Source organism: Balaenoptera borealis, assembly GCF_965194805.1.
Source record: "Balaenoptera borealis genome assembly, chromosome: 5".
NCBI classification, from domain to species: Eukaryota; Metazoa; Chordata; class Mammalia; order Artiodactyla; family Balaenopteridae; genus Balaenoptera; species Balaenoptera borealis.
In genome coordinates, this window is record NC_138862.1 from 136036464 (window position 1) to 136054192 (window position 17729).

The 17729-nt window shown below is 40.0% G+C and overlaps 2 protein-coding genes, 1 long non-coding RNA gene and 1 pseudogene across 11 annotated transcripts in view; 1 reads left to right on the plus strand and 3 right to left on the minus strand.

Annotated features, from left to right (window-relative positions):
* The window catches only part of LOC309629108 (uncharacterized protein), a 59988-nt gene that overhangs the window by 24803 nt on the left and 17456 nt on the right, over window positions 1-17729 (plus strand). Inside the window, exon 4 of the mRNA XM_082392849.1 lies at window positions 245-1947. Within this exon, the coding sequence (XP_082248975.1) occupies window positions 245-270 (26 nt within the window). The 3' untranslated portion in view covers window positions 271-1947. The remainder of the gene's footprint in view (window positions 1-244; window positions 1948-17729) is intronic.
* On the minus strand, window positions 2264-3509 carry LOC309629150. The gene is made up of 2 exons (XR_014244894.1): window positions 2908-3509; window positions 2264-2517 (listed from the first exon to the last, which is right to left on the minus strand). It is a non-coding gene; the product is annotated as an uncharacterized lncRNA (long non-coding RNA).
* On the minus strand, window positions 3510-6058 carry LOC309629045 (kanadaptin pseudogene; annotated as a pseudogene). The gene has a single exon. The product of its transcript is annotated as a kanadaptin pseudogene (transcript).
* The window catches only part of HACL1 (2-hydroxyacyl-CoA lyase 1), a 48821-nt gene continuing 38555 nt past the window's right edge, over window positions 7464-17729 (minus strand). For 6 of the 8 annotated variants that reach the window (XM_082392739.1, XM_082392740.1, XM_082392738.1 and 3 more), the window contains one exon: window positions 9586-9746. In XM_082392739.1, coding sequence (XP_082248865.1) covers window positions 9714-9746 — 33 coding nt within the window. In that variant the 3' untranslated portion in view covers window positions 9586-9713. Of the gene's footprint in view, window positions 7483-8460; window positions 9224-9585; window positions 9747-17729 lie in introns of those variants that run through there. The other 2 variants (XM_082392737.1, XM_082392736.1) reach the window with 2 other exon arrangements.

Genomic DNA, 17729 nt, shown 5'->3' on the forward strand with positions numbered 1-17729 from the left:
ACACATGCTCCAGGCAACTCTGAGTTAGGTGTTCTATTTCCTCCCCCCATTACAGAGATGAGGAAACTGAGGCTCGGAGTGGTATAACCACCAAAGCAGAGCAGGGTGGAAATTCAGGCTTACTATCCTCTGCCCAAGAGGAGTGTCCCCCGCCCAAAGCTGAAAAATGAGCTGTTCATGGACCTGGGTCAGATCCTTAGATTTTAAGTCTTGGTGAATGAACTTTGGCCCCGTTATTTTTCAGCTCTAACAGTCTTACGGCAGCAGTAGAGAGACCTCCAGAAGTGCCCTGCGGCAGCGGAACTGACAGAGAGCCCCAGTGGAGCCTCCCTGAAACCTGTCTCTGGCATCCGTGCTGAGCCTGCATCTCCCAGGCACCATGCGGCTCCCCTCCCATGTCTGCGTCCAGAAGGATGTGAAGGGGGGGCCCATTCCCGGGAGACACGGATCTCGGCTAGAAGCCTTGCCAAAGCTTCCTTGGACTGCATGGCAACCAGGGTGCTCCCAGCCAACCTTCCTTCCTGCCCTCCTTTCCTGGGGTCCGGTCTTCATCGCGTCTGATGGCCCTCCCAGCCTTCCCAGCCCCTCCCATTTCCTCTCACACAGATGTTTCCCTTAATAAAATTCTCACGTTTAATCCCATCTTGGGATCTGCTTCTCAAAGGACCTGGACTAAAGTAATGCCTCTCCCCACCGGTGCCCCAGCCACGCACACAGCCCCATGGGTGGAAGAGGGAGCAAAGGAGGTCACCTTCTGCTGATTCACCTGGGGACCTTGGCCTGAGATTCTGAAGGTGCAGATGACAGAGGCAATATATTTGCCTTCGTCACTGGTCTCAGTGCCATGAAGGAAGGAAGTCGAAGTGGCAAGTAATTGACTAGCACTCCCATTTGCCCTAATTCAACTGCCAAGAAGTCACTTTTTGTTGCAGGTGACCACAAGCACAAACAGGAGTTTGGATTCTTTCCCCATCTTGTTATGTCCCTTGGGGAAGATATTCAAGCCCTGCACCCTCAGTAACTCCTTGTGGGGAGATTTTCTTGCCATCTTTTGCTCCCCGTGAAGGAACAGAGCACATAAACGATATCCTGATTCTAAAACACCTAGAAGGAAGTGGTCCACGGTCATCAGTATCATTTAGCATTGCTCTGGAAGTACTAGCCAATGCCACCAGATGAGAGAAAGGAAGAAGAGGTTAGAGAGAATTCATTAAGGTACGGAATTAGTATACAAAATATGCAAACAACAGCCAAATATAAATATAGTGGAAGATAAGAACTTATTTACAGTAGTGACAAAACAGAATAATGTCTAGGAACAAGTTTAACAAAAGTTGTGTAGTGCCAATAGGATGAGAATTTTAAAACTCCATGGAGGAACAGAAAAAATAATAAATTCAAAGATACCTTATTCTTGAATATAAATAAAATTTTAAGAACCAATTATCCAAATATTCATATTTAATACAATATTTAATACATATGCATTTAACGCCCCTCTGTATTAACCACATCTTATTTTCTATAATGCTGATGCTTTGACACCTGGGCCTTGCTGACCCCCAGAGACTGCCCCTCCCAGGTTAGCTAGTTCCCGGTTGGCAAACAACTCTCTTTTTATATGCAAATCAACCCTGAGCCCAGGATCCCAACCTCCCTCTTTATAGTGCTCTGTATTGGGCGCTCACATTCCAGGCCTCTTATCTCCCTGCCCTAATCACCACAGGGTCAGGTACCAGATGCCGGGGGCAGCCCCTGCACCCTGGAGCCCATGGATATTGTTCAAACTAGCCAATCCTAAACCTGCTTAATCTGCCTCACCTGTTTCTTTCCAAGGACAGCACGGTAAAGGCTTCAGCTGTAAGTTGCCTCTTTCTCTGTGCCCAGAGACCACCCTCACCCTTTCCCTGCACAGCCCTGCACGGTGACCCTCTCCTCCCCAGAACTGTGAGTAAGAAACTATCTTTTCTTGGCAATCGTCTCCTCATCTGTTGGCCTTGCTGAATGTGACGTCCTTCTATTAATGAACTAAATTTTAAAATGTACTCCAATGAAAATACTAGATTTGTTGTGCTACTAGAGTTAATACAGAAAAATAATCAAATGAAGACAAGCATGAAAGCTCTGAAGAAGAATGACGTCGGCAGAGTGGTGGGGAGAGGGAACAGCTGGACCGTGGACGAAGGGCGGGGGGCGAGAACAGCACTATGAGTTACGAAATGGAGTTAGGAGAGTAGTGGATGTAAATTTCAGCGCACAGCTCTCAAGTGTGAAAGAAATATTTATTTCCAGTAACTCAACTTTACTTCTGACCTCCATTTGGAGGAGGAACTTGGCCCAGTTCCGTCAGGGCCTCGAGGCCCAGACCCCACCCCTACATGGCTGTAAGGCGGTGGGGCTTGTCTAACCCAGGCACCAGGGCTGGGCTTTGCTTCTCCATGGCTCACCTCTCCACGCTGCACCCTCAGAATCGTCTGCCACGGCTTTTGTGATATAAACCCCCCCAGGTCGCCACCCCTGCAAGAAAATGTCCGTGATGTACATATCACTATATACACTTAGCAATATGTAGATTCTTCAAGGCGGAGCCCACAGAGGAGCTTGCCAAACAGAGCAGGAGGACGCAGGCCCTGGAAGACGAGGGGTGGGTGACGTCTGGGTACACAGGCACTCGGTCGAGGTGGGAAGGGAGATGGGAATTCGATGCATCATGAATATCATGAGTAGTGAAGAAGGTACACGCAGGGTGCTGTAGGAGGCCTGGGAGAGAGGACGGCTTCACGGAAGAGGTGACAACATGGCTGATACCACACGGCAAACGGCGGGGAGCACACAGAGCTCAGGCTAGGGTGAAAGCGGGTCTGATTTCCTGAGCCCTCCCTGATCACTGGGGTGAGGAGGCAGTACCTGGGAACACGCTGGGACCAGAGAATGAGCCTCAGGACGAACCAGGTAGCTGTAGATTAAGCACTCCACAGAGCTGGCCCCAGTGACCCCTGGGAAGAAGATCACGGATGCCGTCTCCGGATACTTCCAGGCCTGAGTCAAAATTTAAAGTGTTCCCTTCAAACTTTGAAACTGGAGATCCAGGGGTTTCTCGCTGTGCCTTTTCTCTCTGCTCCCTAACTGCAGGGGTAACCACACAACCTGGATTTACCATGGGTTCACTGACCAGCTAGCCTCTCTCCTAGAAGAAAAGGCCTCGGAGGGGAGGGACGAGCCAAGATAATCCAGTGAAAACCAGAGGCTTAGGCAGCCGTGCCTGTCAGATCTGAACCCAAGGTGTACTTTAATCTGCACCTCGTCTTTGGGAGGATTTCACAGGATCTTCAACTTCCTTTATCCACGTTACTCCACTATTCAGATGAGCAGCAGCAAATGCAACCAGAAAACACCAGATGATTCAAACGTCATCTGTATACATTTCACTCTCCACAGCAGTCAGCAGAGTCAGTTTTACCAGAGTTTCTCAGTCATAATTCCCATCTGGAATTTAACTGGTTTCCAACTTTCTTTTTTTTATTTTTTATTTTTTTTATTTTAACAGAGTCACGTCTCTCACTTTACTAATTCTCAAAATATACGGTTCCTTTTTACATACATACACAAACACTTTTAAACATAAATACCAAATTCAAGAGAATCAGATGGGTAGATAAATTCAGGAAGCCAAGAGCACAGAAGAAAAGGCCAGTCACCAGATTTTACAAATGATCATCTGAACTCCTTCTCTGGACATTCAACTTGATATATTATCCTAAATATCCCATGTCACATGGTCCACAAGGTCTTCCTTTAGGATTCGGAAGCAATCAATAGCCATACTTATCATTAAGATGGGTCCTGCCATCTCCACTTTGGCCTTCAGGTGGGACCCACACACAGTAATCTGGATCATCTTCTGGATAGTTGGAGGAAAGTGTCAGTGGAAGTTTGCCTCGACCAGGAGCTTTCTTTTTCTTCAATTCATCTCTACTTTTCTCATATTCATTCTTTGATGCTGAGGGTTCCTCACATGATGCAGCTGTCTCACTAATCTCTTGGTAACCTTTATTCTGTTCCACTTGGCTGAGTTGAGACATGTTTTCATGATTTTTTGTTTCTTTAGAACATGTGAAATCTGTGGGAGGACCTGTTTCCTGCACTGCTCCTTCTGGCTCTACCTCCTGCTGTAGCCTACTGCTTCCTGCCTCCATTTTCTTCTTTTCATGCTCCTCCTTTTCTTTCTCCTCTTGCTCTTCCTCCTCCTCCTCCTCCTCCTCTTCTACTTCAGGCTCATCCTTCATTCTCATTAGAGTTGGAGGGAGTTCTGGACGCTTCGGGGGTAACTTCCCTATTGTTCCAGTTTTTAATTTGAATTTGCTTCCTCCTTTCATGGCACCAAAGAGAGGCAGTGTAAGCTTTTTAGCTTTGTTTTCTCCATCTGTAGTCTGACTTTCAGTTTTTTTTAGTTCTGGAATCTTTGCTGGCTTTACAATTTTTATCAACCCTTTAAGTCTCTGCTGTTCTTTTCTCAGTTCAAAAGTTCTCAGGTGAAGTTTCTTCCGGGACACACCATCTAATGCATTCCCTGATTTCATTTCTGACATGAACGCATCTAAAGAGTCCTGAAATGGTGACTCTGATAGAGCTTTGCCGGAGGCTTTCAGTCTCTCAGAAATTTCAGAGTTCCTTTTCAGCATCATTTAACTTTGCAACCAATGATTCGAAGGTCTCTGGCTTCTCATCAATCTTCCCAGCCTTCTTCATTCGGTTCAGACGCTTCTTTTCAACCAGGCCAGTCCGATCAAGAAATGTGTCATCATCACTATCATAAAAGTCTTCATCCTCCCAGTTCTTGGCTTTCCTTTTCCGAGATACTGCCTCCTGCCGCAGCAATCCCAAAGTATCAAGGATTCGACAAGCTTCCAGTGAGCACTGGATCATTGCCTCTTTTTTCTTTCCTGAGTGAATAGCCTCAGCCACTAGCTGTTTTCCAGTTGAATCATCCACAGGTAATCTCACCCTGCAAAGCCAAGTGCTATGACCCTGTTCATCAAATTCATATTCTAATTCTTCTCCTTCTCGGTCAAAAAAACCTTGGAGAGCCTTTTTTGGATCCTTTATATAAAAGGCCTCTCTTTCCTGCTGAAACTCTAAGACAATAGGGTTCTCTTCAGCCTCATCCTCTACAGCAGCTTCTCCCATTCCCCAGGTGCAGCCCATTTCATCATCCTGACTACTAGTATTTCTTTCTTTCAGCTGTATCCGTTTCCTCTTCTTCATCTGAGTCTTCTCCCAGCATCTTCTTCTCCAACATCATTTGTTGCTGCTTGCGCAATTCCTTCAATTGCGTTACTGTCAACTCAGATTCTGCCTCTCGGTCTTCCTCTGGTCCCTGAAAAAGAAAGAGCCGAGTGCTGCCTCCAAAGCAAAGAACATGCCCGACGTGGACCCGACAATAGGTGCGGGGGGGGGGGGGGCGGGATGCGGGTTTTGTTAAGAAAAGTGCCGTGGGTGCTTCCCAAATCGTAGAGGTAGAAGCCAGGCCCGTGGCCGTCACATTCTGCCTCGGGACCGGACACCCTGTGCTGCAGCACAGCGTGGTAGCGAGACACCGAAGGATGCTCCAGGCACACGTTGCAGCTAGCGAGCCTTCCGAAAAGACAGCAACTCATCCCTTTCAAACTCCGGGTGCCAAGGATGGTGCCGCCCTTCAGTGTCTCTAGGCTGTAGGGGGCCGTGGCGGGGCCGCCCCACGGAGGCTCTCGGTAAGGGGGAGCCCGGGCCGGGCCGCCAGGGGAAGGAGCTGCTGTGGGGGGCCGTGGCTGCTCCTCCGCTGGACCCCTAATCTCCCCGCTGTCCAGCAGGGCTGGCGGGACTTCAGGCTCTGCGGAATCAGAGTCCAGCAGCGCCGTGGGCCTTTCCTTCTTTACCTCCTCAGGGTTTGAAGGATTGGTGGCCGGGGCTTTGCCCCGCACCGCCGGGGGCAAGGGCAGGACTGGCTTCTTGAAGTCGCCATTGAGTTCCTGCGAAGCCAGCGGCTCGGACTGAGAGGGACTAGTGGCCATCATCAAGCGCGTGCCCCAACTTTCTTAATACACTCATATGAAATTCCATCCTAGTCACTCTGAGTTTGCATTTATCAATACTTTAATCATGTGCCACTTCTTCATGGCAGTGCACTGCTTCCCCACTGCCTAGAGAAGTGTCTTAAAAACAGTAAAGGAAGTTGGTGCAGCCGCTATGGGAAACAGTATGGAGGTTCCTCAAAAAACTAAAAATAGAACTACCATACAATCTAGCAATTCCACTTCTGGGTATTTACACAATGAAAATAAAAACATTAATTCAAAAAGATATATGCACCCCTATGTTCATTGCAGAATTATTTACAATAGCCAAGGTATGGAAACAACCTCAATGTCCATTCACAGATGACTGGATAAAGAAGATATGGTGTAAATATATACAATATACTACTACTCAGCCATACAAAGAATGAAATCTTGCCATTTGCAGCAACATGGATAGATCTGGAGGGTGGTATGCTAAGTAAGTCAAACAGAGAAAAACAAATACTGTATGATTTCGCTTACATGTGGAATCTAAAAAACAAAACAAATGAACAAAATAAAACAGACTCATGGATACGGAGAATAAACTGGTGGTTGCCAGAAGGAAGGAGGGTGGAAGGATAGATGAAATAGGGGACAAGGTTTAAGAGGTAAAAACTTCCAGCTATAAAATAAATAAGTCATGAGGATGTAATGTACACATAGGGAACATAATCACTAATATTGTAACAACTTTGTATGGTGACAGATGGTAACTGGTCTTATTGTGGTGACCATTTCATAATGTATAAAAATATCAAATCACCATGTTGTACACCTGAAACTAATACAATATTGTATGTTTCTTATAATTCAGTTAAAATTAGTAAAAGAACAAATACATTTTTGGAAGCAATATTGTTTTCATTTTCCTTTGGTGTTCAAAATCCTATTATTTCTTTGTAACAGATTTGAGACCTTTTTCCCTAAGGAAAACATACTCAAGTCACATAATAAGCTGAGCTACTTCAGAGGTGCATATGTGAAATAACCATAGAAAATATCCACTGAGCTATTTCCAAACATCATGAATTCTCATTCAGCTATTATCCAGTGAGCCGGTGGCTGTTTATGGAAATAAAAACACACAGCCCCTGTCTTCCAGGACATGACTCATCTATTTGGGAAATAAGACCCATTTACTTGCAAAGTGAAACCACACTGCTAAATAGGACACAATTCCAGCCAGCATTCTCCTCTTCTCTAAAGTTGCATCTTCCTAAAACACAATGGCATTTATTGAGTGCCTTCTATACACCGGGCACTGGGCTTCTGGATAACTTTTTGAACCCCTAGACAACCCCATGAAGTATGAAAGGTTTGGGAAAGAATATCAGTAGAGGAACTATCCTGATAAGTCATTTCCAAGCCTGAATTCTCATCGTTCCTAAATTAAGAAAACAACCATAATCTTTCAAAGTTCAGTTTTTATGAGGCACTTGAGTATTCAACATACTAGGATCACGTAAGAATGTTCCTTATTAAACTAGGGGATACAAAATATTTACCAAGTAAACTTTGACTATCAACCAACAGATTCATTTTAGAGGGGCTTATTCAATATCTTATCCTTCTGAGGAAAGATCCCATTTATAAAGCAGGCAGTCAGTGGACAGTGCTCCTGGACTATTCTGATCTTTGTTCAGACTGACCTCTGCTGGTCAGCCTATTAACCTGCCAACTTTTTTTCTCTCTTGAGATAATATGACTAGAGAAGGAGCCTTTTCCCCAAATTACATCTAGTATCCAGATTTATATAGTTCAACTCACAAATATTCATCAAGCCCTCAACCTTTCAGCAAAATCTTACATAGCACTTGGCCGCCAGAGGCCAGTGTCCACGGGCAGAGTAGGACACTGATGAGATTACATAAGCCGCCCACTCTCTGCCCTCCTTGGATATTCCCTATGCTCTTCCGCAGCCCAGGCTCTCTAGTCTGTATCTCAGAACTACATAAGAGGACCTGCCAGGGGGCCTGATATCAAGGGCCTGTCAGGTAAAGCCACAGCTCCCTTCAAGTATCTCCTGGGTTCACACCTCGAAGCTGGAGTCCACGACATTGTGGAGGTCACTCAGGCCCCTAACTAGCCAACGGATATAAGTCTGATGTGTATGGTACAGTCAAACTAGCTGAACTTGGATATAAAGTCCTACACTCCAACTCATATATAAAACTGCGGATAATAAACAAGAATGACCCTGATAATAAGGGATACTTTTCCATTTCTAATATTTTCTTAAAACAATGTCTGTTTCTGGTAATACAATTACATAATTATTTTTACTTTAAAATCTTATAAAAGTAGGAAAAAACATAAGAAGGAAATAAAAATTACTTAAATCCCATCACCAAGTTATATTGAAATTTTAGTTTATTTTGTGCCCACCCTTTTTCTCTATGTATGTATTTGAGTAAAGATGTATATCCTGACCTGGACCCATCCATTTTTATAGCTGTGATTATTTCTCCATTAATAAATATTCATTCTTTAACACAATTTTTATTTTAGGATGTTGACAGATCATAATTTACATAACCAATGTCTTATTATTAAACATTGTGGTTGTTCCTAAATAAAACTATGCTGAATGGCCTTATATATAAATATTTGACCAAATATTTTATTATTTCTTTAAAATACATTCTTGAAATAGGCCCACTGGGTCAAAAGTTATGGGGTATGAACATTTTATGATTGCAAATACAAGGAATGCTAGAATTCCTCTATGGAATTTGTACCAATTTCATCTTCCACCCCAGCACAGCACTCTCCTCTTCACTTCACCCTCACCAAATGCTGAAAATTATAATTTAAAAAGTGCTTTGCTAAGTGGCTGGGGTAAAAAAAAGGGTTTTCTATTTAACTTACGTACTCATTTGTATTCATACTCATACTTTTATTGATCATTTGTGTTTTTCTGTTAATTGTGCATTCATGCCCTTTGCCCATTTTTCTACTAGTGCATTAATATTTTTCTTATTTATAAGAGTTCTTTATATATTAAGGCTGTTGATTCTGTTGGTCTCAATGTGGTACACATAAACTAAGGTTGATAATCCAAATATACCCTGAAATTATTAGTTTGGGTGTGGTGTGATTTCTCCTTTGGCTTAGTAAGTTCTTTCCTGAAAAACAAAACGGAACAAAAACCCAACTCATAAAATGTAGAACAAGCCCCGTTAAATACTGGTTAGACTAAGGTATGAAGTGGTCAATGGATAAACTATGAAGGAAGATAGTCTAGGTACCCCAACTTACTGAACATGCCTCTACATTGCATAGTTCTTGAAGCTTTTTTCTTCGAAGATGTTATTAAAAGATATGTGACTTTAAGAATGGATTTACTTAAAAGAATACTGATGTGTCATTCAATAAACCAGTTATGATGCTATTTAATAAACCCCTTCTTTCATCTGTAAATGGTTATTTCTGTGGTAGAATACTGGTATCTTTTTATGTTTTTAATCAATTCCTGCACTATAAAATGTCATTTAGAAATGTTTTTTATTTTTCTTTGCAGAACAATTTTAACATTATAGTAATTTTGCTGTGGAAAATAAAATTCCATCTTACGGGAAAGAGAAAACTCCTCAAGTCACTCATTGGCATCTTTATTTACATATTAGAGCGGGTCAGCCAGTGAAAATCCTAGAAAAAGAAAAGATAACAAACATTCAGTCAAAAGAAATAACTGTGTCAAACTATAACCTGTTTTGCTTGCTCTAAAATCTAAAAGTCCCACTATAACCACACTAGCCACAGTGGTGGTAAAGTGAAGTTTGTCTTTGGTCTAGAGCTTTTCCCAAAAAGGAGCTAAAAATCCATTAGTCAATCTTGCTGTCTTGTCCTACAAAACAACCTAACATCACTTTCTGGATCTTCCCCCATTAACAGTAATCAGGGCACAAAAAAACTAGAGTCTGAAAGAACCAGAAGTACATGCAAAAGAAGAGAGGAATCTACAAAACAGAAATAGAGTCACAGATGTTGAAAAAAAACTTACGGTTACCAAAGGGGAAAAGGGGGAGAGGGATAAACTGGGAGATTGGGATTGACATATATACACAGTATTAAATATAAAATAGATAACTAATAAGAACCTACTGTATAGCACAGGGAACTCTACTCAATACTCTGTAATGTCCTATATGGGAACAGAATCTAAAAAAGAGTGGATATATGTGTATGTATAATTGATTCACTTTGCTGCACAGTAGAAACTAACACAACATTGTAAATCAACTATACTCCAATAAAAGTTAAAAAAAAAAAAAACAAAAGAGAGAGAGGGGATGAAGGAGGCCCAAAGAGGACCGCAAGCTCCCATGTCTAAGAAGAGCTTGAGGAGAAAGAGCAGTGCATGCAAGGCTTGCCCAGGACTAAGACCATCCTACCCATGCGGCCTGGACACAGGCAACTGCAGAGATGAGGTCTTCCCTGTATCTACAGCAGGAAGCAGCCAGCTACACCATGAACTGATGACAAATGGTAACCACTAGTTTGTTCTCTATATCTGTGAGTCTGTTTCTCTTCTGTTATATTCATTTGTTTTATTTTAGATTCCACATATAAGTGATAATATACAGTGTTTTTCTTTCTCTCTCTGACTTATTTCACTAAGCATAATATCCTCTAGGTCCATCCATGTTGTTGCAGATCATGGAATTTCCATCTTTTTATGGCTGAGTAATATTCCATTGTATATCTATACCACATCTTCTTTATCCATTCCTCTGTCGATGGACACTTAGGTTGCTTCCATATCTTGGCTATCGTAAATAATGTTGCTATGAACACTAGGGTGCATGTATCTTTTCAGACTCACAGATACAGACAACAAATTAGTGGTCACCAGTGGGGAGAGGGATGGGGGGAGGGACAAGATAGAGGTATGAGATTAAGAGACACAAATTACTATGTATAAAATAAATAAGCTACAAGGATATATTGCACAGCACAGAGAATATAGCCAATATTTTATAATAACTTTATGAATAATTTTATGAAAGTATAATCTATAAAAATATTGAATCACTATGTTGTACACCTAAAACTAACATGATATTGCAAAATCAACTATACTTCATTTTTAAAAAATGACAAATGGTAATGGGCACACAATCAACGAAAAATAAACAGCTTAGATACTATAATATATGGGGAATTCTACTGGAATGAAGATAAATAATGTTGAAGTGGTAGATGCAAAAAATACAAGGATAATCCTCATGAAATTATACAAGAGGAAATAACTTGTATTCTCCAGCAATACCCCCCAAATTCATAGAGGATTCAGAGAATAGACCATTAGAAGCAGATCATTTAGAAAGGCATTAGCAGAGAAGGGACAATCAATTAGGGCCCTTCTGTGACTAACACAGGTCTCAAGTCTATTTTGTCTGTGTGCTCTGAACGTGCTTACCAAGCCTCTTGTGGCTTTAGTTTCCTTAGTGCTCTGATGCCCTGATGCCAGGAGGAGGGCATCCTGGTTGCAAAACTGACATCCCAGCTACTGAAAAGCAATACTCAGCTACAGATAAATGACATGCGATTTTAAAACCTATCTATTGGGTGTCTAGCTTGCAGAAATCATTTCAACAAATAGTTTTTTTTTCAAGGCAATCAATAAACCCACAAAGGTACTAAGTAGGTTCTGAAAGTTGTTAATCCTACCTGAAAACAGTCTGCCTGCTTGCTCCACATAAATCCCTGCTAATGCCACCTACCCCATCACGTTTCCGGCCTAGCCCTTCTATGGTCACCATCCCCATCACCATGCTTCTTCTTAAGCATCTCTTCTCTCTGCTATGAGAAGAGCCTACGAGAGGCTATGCCAAAGCCTCTCTCTTTCTAAATTTTAATTGAAGTATAATAGACAACCTTATATTAGTTTCAGGTATACAACATAATGATTTGATATTTGTACACATCGAGAAATGATCACTACAATAAATCTAGTTAACATCCATCACCATATATAGTCACAGAAATTTTTCTTGTAATGAGAACTTTTAATATCTATTGTCTTAGCAACTTTCAAATATGCAATGCAGTATTATTAACTACAGTCACCATGCTGTGCATTACATCTCCAATGTCTTTATTTTATAACTGGAAGTTTATACCTTTTGACCCCCATCACCCATTTTGCCCACTCCCCACCCCCCAACTCTGGCAACCACCAATCTGTTTTCTGTATCTATGAGCTTGGTTTTTTTGTTTGTTCTAGGTTCCATAAGAGAGATCATATGATACTTGTCTTTCTCTATCTGACTTAAGTCATACAGCATAACGCCCTCAAGGCCCATCCACGTTGTTGCAATGCTAAGATTTCATTCTTTTTTTATGGCTAAATAATAATCCATTGTGTATATATACACCACATTTTCTTTATCCAGTCATCCATTGTAGACTGTTTCATATCTTGGCTACTGTAAATAATGCTGCAATAAACAAGGAAGTGCATGTATCTTTTAGAGTTAGTGTTTTAATTTTCTTCCCATAAATACACAGAAGTGGAATTGCTGGATAACATGGTAGTTTTGCATTTAATTTTTTGAGGAAACTCTATATTGCTTTCCATAATGGCTGCATGTATTTATATTGCCACCAAGAGGGCACAAGGATTCCCCTTTTCTCCACATCCTTGCCAACACTTATTTCTTGTCTTTTGATAACAGCCATTCTAACATGTATGAGGTGATACCTCATTGTGGTTTTGATTTGCACTTCCCTGATGATTAGTGATGCTGAGCATCTTTTCATGTACCTGGTGACCATCTGTGTGTCTTCTTTGGAAAAATGTCAATTCATATTTTCTGCCCATTTTTTAATTGGATTGTTTTTTGCTATTGAGTTAAATGAGTTCTTTATATTTTTTGGATATTAACCCCTTATCAGACAATATGATTTCAAATATTTTCTCCCATTCAATAGGTTGCCTTTTTGTTTTGTTGACGATTCCCTTTACTGTGCAGAAGCTTTTTAGTTTGAGGTAGTCCCACTTTATTTTTGCTTTTGTTGCCTTAGCTTTTGTGTCAAATTCAAAAAATTATCTCCAAGATCAGCGTCAAGGAGCTTACTGTCAGTTTTCCTCTAGGAATTTTATGGTTTCGGTCTTATATTCAAATCTTTCATCCATTTTGAGTTATTGTGTATAGTGTAAGATCGTGGTCCATTTTCATTCTTTTGCATGTGGCTGCCTAGTTTTCTCAACAGCATTTACTGAAGAGACTGTCCTTACCCCACTGTATATTCTTTTCTCCTTTGTCATAAATTAACTGATCATATATGCATGGCTGTATTTCTGGGGTCTCTATTCTGTTCTATTGATCTATGTGTCTGTTTTAATGCCAATACCATACTGTTTTGATTAATAAAGTTTTGTAATATATTTTGAAATCAAGTAATTTAATGCCTCCAGCTCTGTTCTTTCTAAGATTGCTCTGGCTATTTGAGGTCTTTTGTGGTTCCACACAAATTTTAGGATTGTTTGTTCTATTTCTGTGAAAAATGCCATTAAAATTCTGATAAGAGATTGCACTGAATCTGCATATTGCTTTGGGTAGTATGGACAGCTTAACAATATGAATTCTTCCAATCCGAGAGCATGGAATAGTTTCCATTTCTTTGTGCCTTCTTCAATTTTTTTCATTAATGTCTTATAGTTTTCAGTGTACAGATCTTTCATCTCCTTGGTTAAATTTATTCCTAGGTATTTTATTCTTTTTTGATGCAGTTGTAAATGAGATCGTTTTCTTAATTTCTCTGATAGTTTGTTGTTACTGTATAGAAACACAACAGAATTCTGTGTGTTAATTTTGTATCCTACAACTTTACTGAATTTATTATAATAGTTTTTCAGTGGAGTTTTTAGGGTTTTCTATATATAATGTCACGCCATCTGCAAATAGTAACACTTCTACTTCTTTGCTTCCAATTTGGATGCTTTTCATTTCTTTTTCTTGCCTAATTGCTCTGGATAGGACCTCCAATACCATGTTGAATAAAAGTGGCAAGACTGAGCATCCTTGTCTTGGTCCTGACCTTAGAGGAAGCTTTAGTTTTTCACTGTTAAATATGATCTTAGCTGTGGGCTTGTGACACATGACCTTGATTATGTTGAGGTATGTTCCCTCTATAACCACTTTGTTGAGATTTTTTAATCATAAATAGATGGTGAATTCTGTCAAATGCTTTTTTCTATATCTGTTGAGATGATCATATGATTTTTATCCTTCATTTTGTTAACGAAGTGTACCACACTAATTGATTTGTAGATATCGAACCATCTTTGCATACCTGGAATAAATCTCACTTGATCATGGTATATAATCCTTTTAATGTATTGTTGAATTTGGTTTGCTAATGTTTTATTAAGGATTTTTACATCTATGTTAATCAGGGATACTGGCCTGTAATTTTCTTTTCTTGTGGTATCTTTGTCTGGTTTTGGTTATCAGGGTAATGCTGGCCTTGTAAAAATGACTTTGGAAGTGTCCCTTCCTCCTTTAATTTTTGGAAGAATTTGAGAGGAATTGATATTAATTCTGCTTTTAATGTTTGGTAGAATTCACCAATGAAGCCATCTGGTCCTGGACTTTTGTTTGAGAGGCTCTGATTACTGATTCAATCTCCTAACTTGTAATCGGTCTGTTCAGATTTTCTATTTCTTCATGACTCAGTCTTGGCAGGTTATTACGTTTCTAGGAATTTATCCATTTATTCTAGGTTATCAAATTTATTGGTATATAATTGTTCATAGTAGTCTCTATGAAATTTTGTATTTCCATGGTATCAGTTGTAATGGCTCATCTTTCATTTCTGATTTTATTTATTTGAGTCCTCTCTCTTTTTTTCTTGGTGTGTCTAGCTAAAGCTTTGTCAATTTTATCTTTTTAAAGAATCAGCTCTTAGGTCCAGTGGTCTTTTCTATTGTCTTTTTAGGCTCTATTTCATTTATTTGTGCTCTGATCTTTGTTATTTCCTTCCTTCGACTAACTTTGGGCTTTGTTTTTTTCCTAGTTCCCTCAGGTGTAAAGTTAGGTTGTTTGATTTTTTTTGTTGTTGTTTTTTGAGGTAGGCTTTTACTGCTATGAACCTCCTTCTTCAAGCTGCTTCTGCTGTGTCCCATAAATTTTGATATGTTGTATTTCCATTTTCATTTGTCTCAAAGACATTTAAAAATGTTTTTGATTTCTTCTTCCACCCCTTGGTTGTTCAGTGGCATGCTGTTTTATCTCCACATATTTGTGAATTTCCTAGTTTTCTTCTTGTAATCCATTTCTAGTTTCACACCACTGTGGTTGGAAAAGATGCTTGATATGATTTTAATCTTCTTAAATATATGAAGATTTGTTTTGTGGCCTAACATATGATCTATCTTGGAGAACATTCCACGTGCACTTGAAGAATGTGTATTCTGCTGCTTTTGGATGGAATGTTCTGAATATATCTGTTAAGGCCATCTGTTCTAATGTGTCATTTAAGGCTGATGTTTCCTAACTGATTTTCTGTCTGGATGAGCTATCCATTGATGTAAGTGGGTATTAAAGTCTCCTACTATTATTGTATTGCTGTCTATTTCTCCTTTTAGGTCTGTTAATATTTGCATATGTATATATGCGCTCCTATGTTGTGTGCATATTTACAAATGTTATGTCCTATTGTTGGACTGACCCCTTTATCATTGTGCAATGCCCTTCTTTGTCCCTTATTACAGTCTTTGTTTTAAAGTCTATTTTATCTGATATAAGTATAGCTACCCCAGCTTTCTTTTGGTTTCCATTTGTATGAATTATCTTTTTCCATCTCTTCACTTTCAGTCTCTTTGTGTCCTTATATCTGAAGTGAGTCTCTTATAGGCAGCATATAGATGTGCCTTATTTTTAACCATTCAGCCACTCTATTTATTTTGATTCAAAAATCTAATCCATTAATACTTAAAGTTATTATTGATAGGTATGTACTTATTGCCATTTTGCTGTTTTCTGGCTGTTTTGTAGTTCCCCTTTGTTCCTTTCACCAACGTCCTTGATATCTGTCTTATAGAAACAGAATTTCAGTAGAATTCTATATATTTCATAGTTTCCAAATTAATTTACATTTCATTGATTGTCCAGGTATCCGTTCTGCCCATTTGTCCACTGCCTGCCTTGTTCAAAAAAGAAAAAAATCTAACAGCAGATACATGTATAAAGAACCAAGACAGAAACTACTTGAAAAAAAGTAAAACACTGAAAACAGCAGCTGATATGCAAGGTGCAGGCATGGAGGCCAGGTATATAAGAGAAAGCAAAGTAGCTGGACCAGACTCAGAGTACAAAGTATGAAAAGCAACTTAACCTGGGATGGGAGAGGAACATACTACACACTGTCATTTATTTTACTGCTATAGTCTACACCGTAGTTTTGCTTTAAAGGCCAAAGTAACTAACTCTGAATATAATTGCATAAATTACCCTATTATAGTCTCATATCCCATTGTGCTTCCTCCTCCACTCTCTGTCTTCCAGCCACTTTGGCTTTCTTTCAATTCCTTGGACTTGCCGTGCTCCCTCCTGCCAAAGAGCCTTTGCACATCTTTTCCCTCGCTTCTTTGCTGAGTTTGTCCCTACTTATCCTTCAGCTCTCAGTTTAAGCATCACTTCTGAGAAGTCTTCCTGGTGACTCCAATATAAATTGAATTCCTTTGTGGGGTTTTTTGTTTGTTTGTTTAAATTTATTTTATTGAAGTATAGTTGATTTACAATGTTGTGTTAATTTCTGCTATACAGCAAAGTGATTCAGTTATATATGTGTGTGTGTGTGTGTGTGTATACACACACATTTTTTTTCATATTCTTTTCCATTATGGTTTATAATAGAATTTTGAATATAGCTTCCTGTGTTATACAGTACGACCTTGTTGTTTACCCATTTTATATATAATAGTTTGCACCTGCTAATCCTAAACTCCCAATCCATCCCTCCCCCACTCCCTCTCCACCTTGGCAACCATAAGTCTGTTCTCTATATCTGTCTGTTTCTGTTTCGTAGATAAGTTCATTTGTGTCATATTTTAGATTCCACATACAAGTGATATCATATGGTATTTGTCTTTCACTTTCTTACTTCACTTAGTATGATACTCTCTAGGTCTATCCATGTTGCTGCAAATGGCATTATTTCATTCTTTTTTATGGCTGAGTAGTATTCCACTGTATATATATATACTACATCTTCATCTGTCATTGGACATTTAGGTTGCTTCCATGTCTTGGCTGCTGTAAATAGTGCTGCAGTGAACACTGAGGTGTGTGTATCTTTTCAAATTATGGTTTTCTCCAGATATATACCCAGCAGCAGGACTGCTAGATCATGTGGCAACTCTGTTTTTAGTTTTTTGAGGAACCTCCATACTGTTTTCCACAGTATGGAAATTTACATTCCCATCAACAGTGTAGGAGGGTTCCCTTTTCTCCACACACCTCTTGGGTTCCTTTGTTTTATGTTCATTCAGAACTGGGTTTCTTTTCTTCAGAGGAATTGCCTCACTCTATTGTGATACATTCAGTTGAGAGGTGACTGGACTGTACTCTCCTACTGGACAGTAAACTCCATGAGGTGAGGGCCGAGCCTGGTTTGCTCACT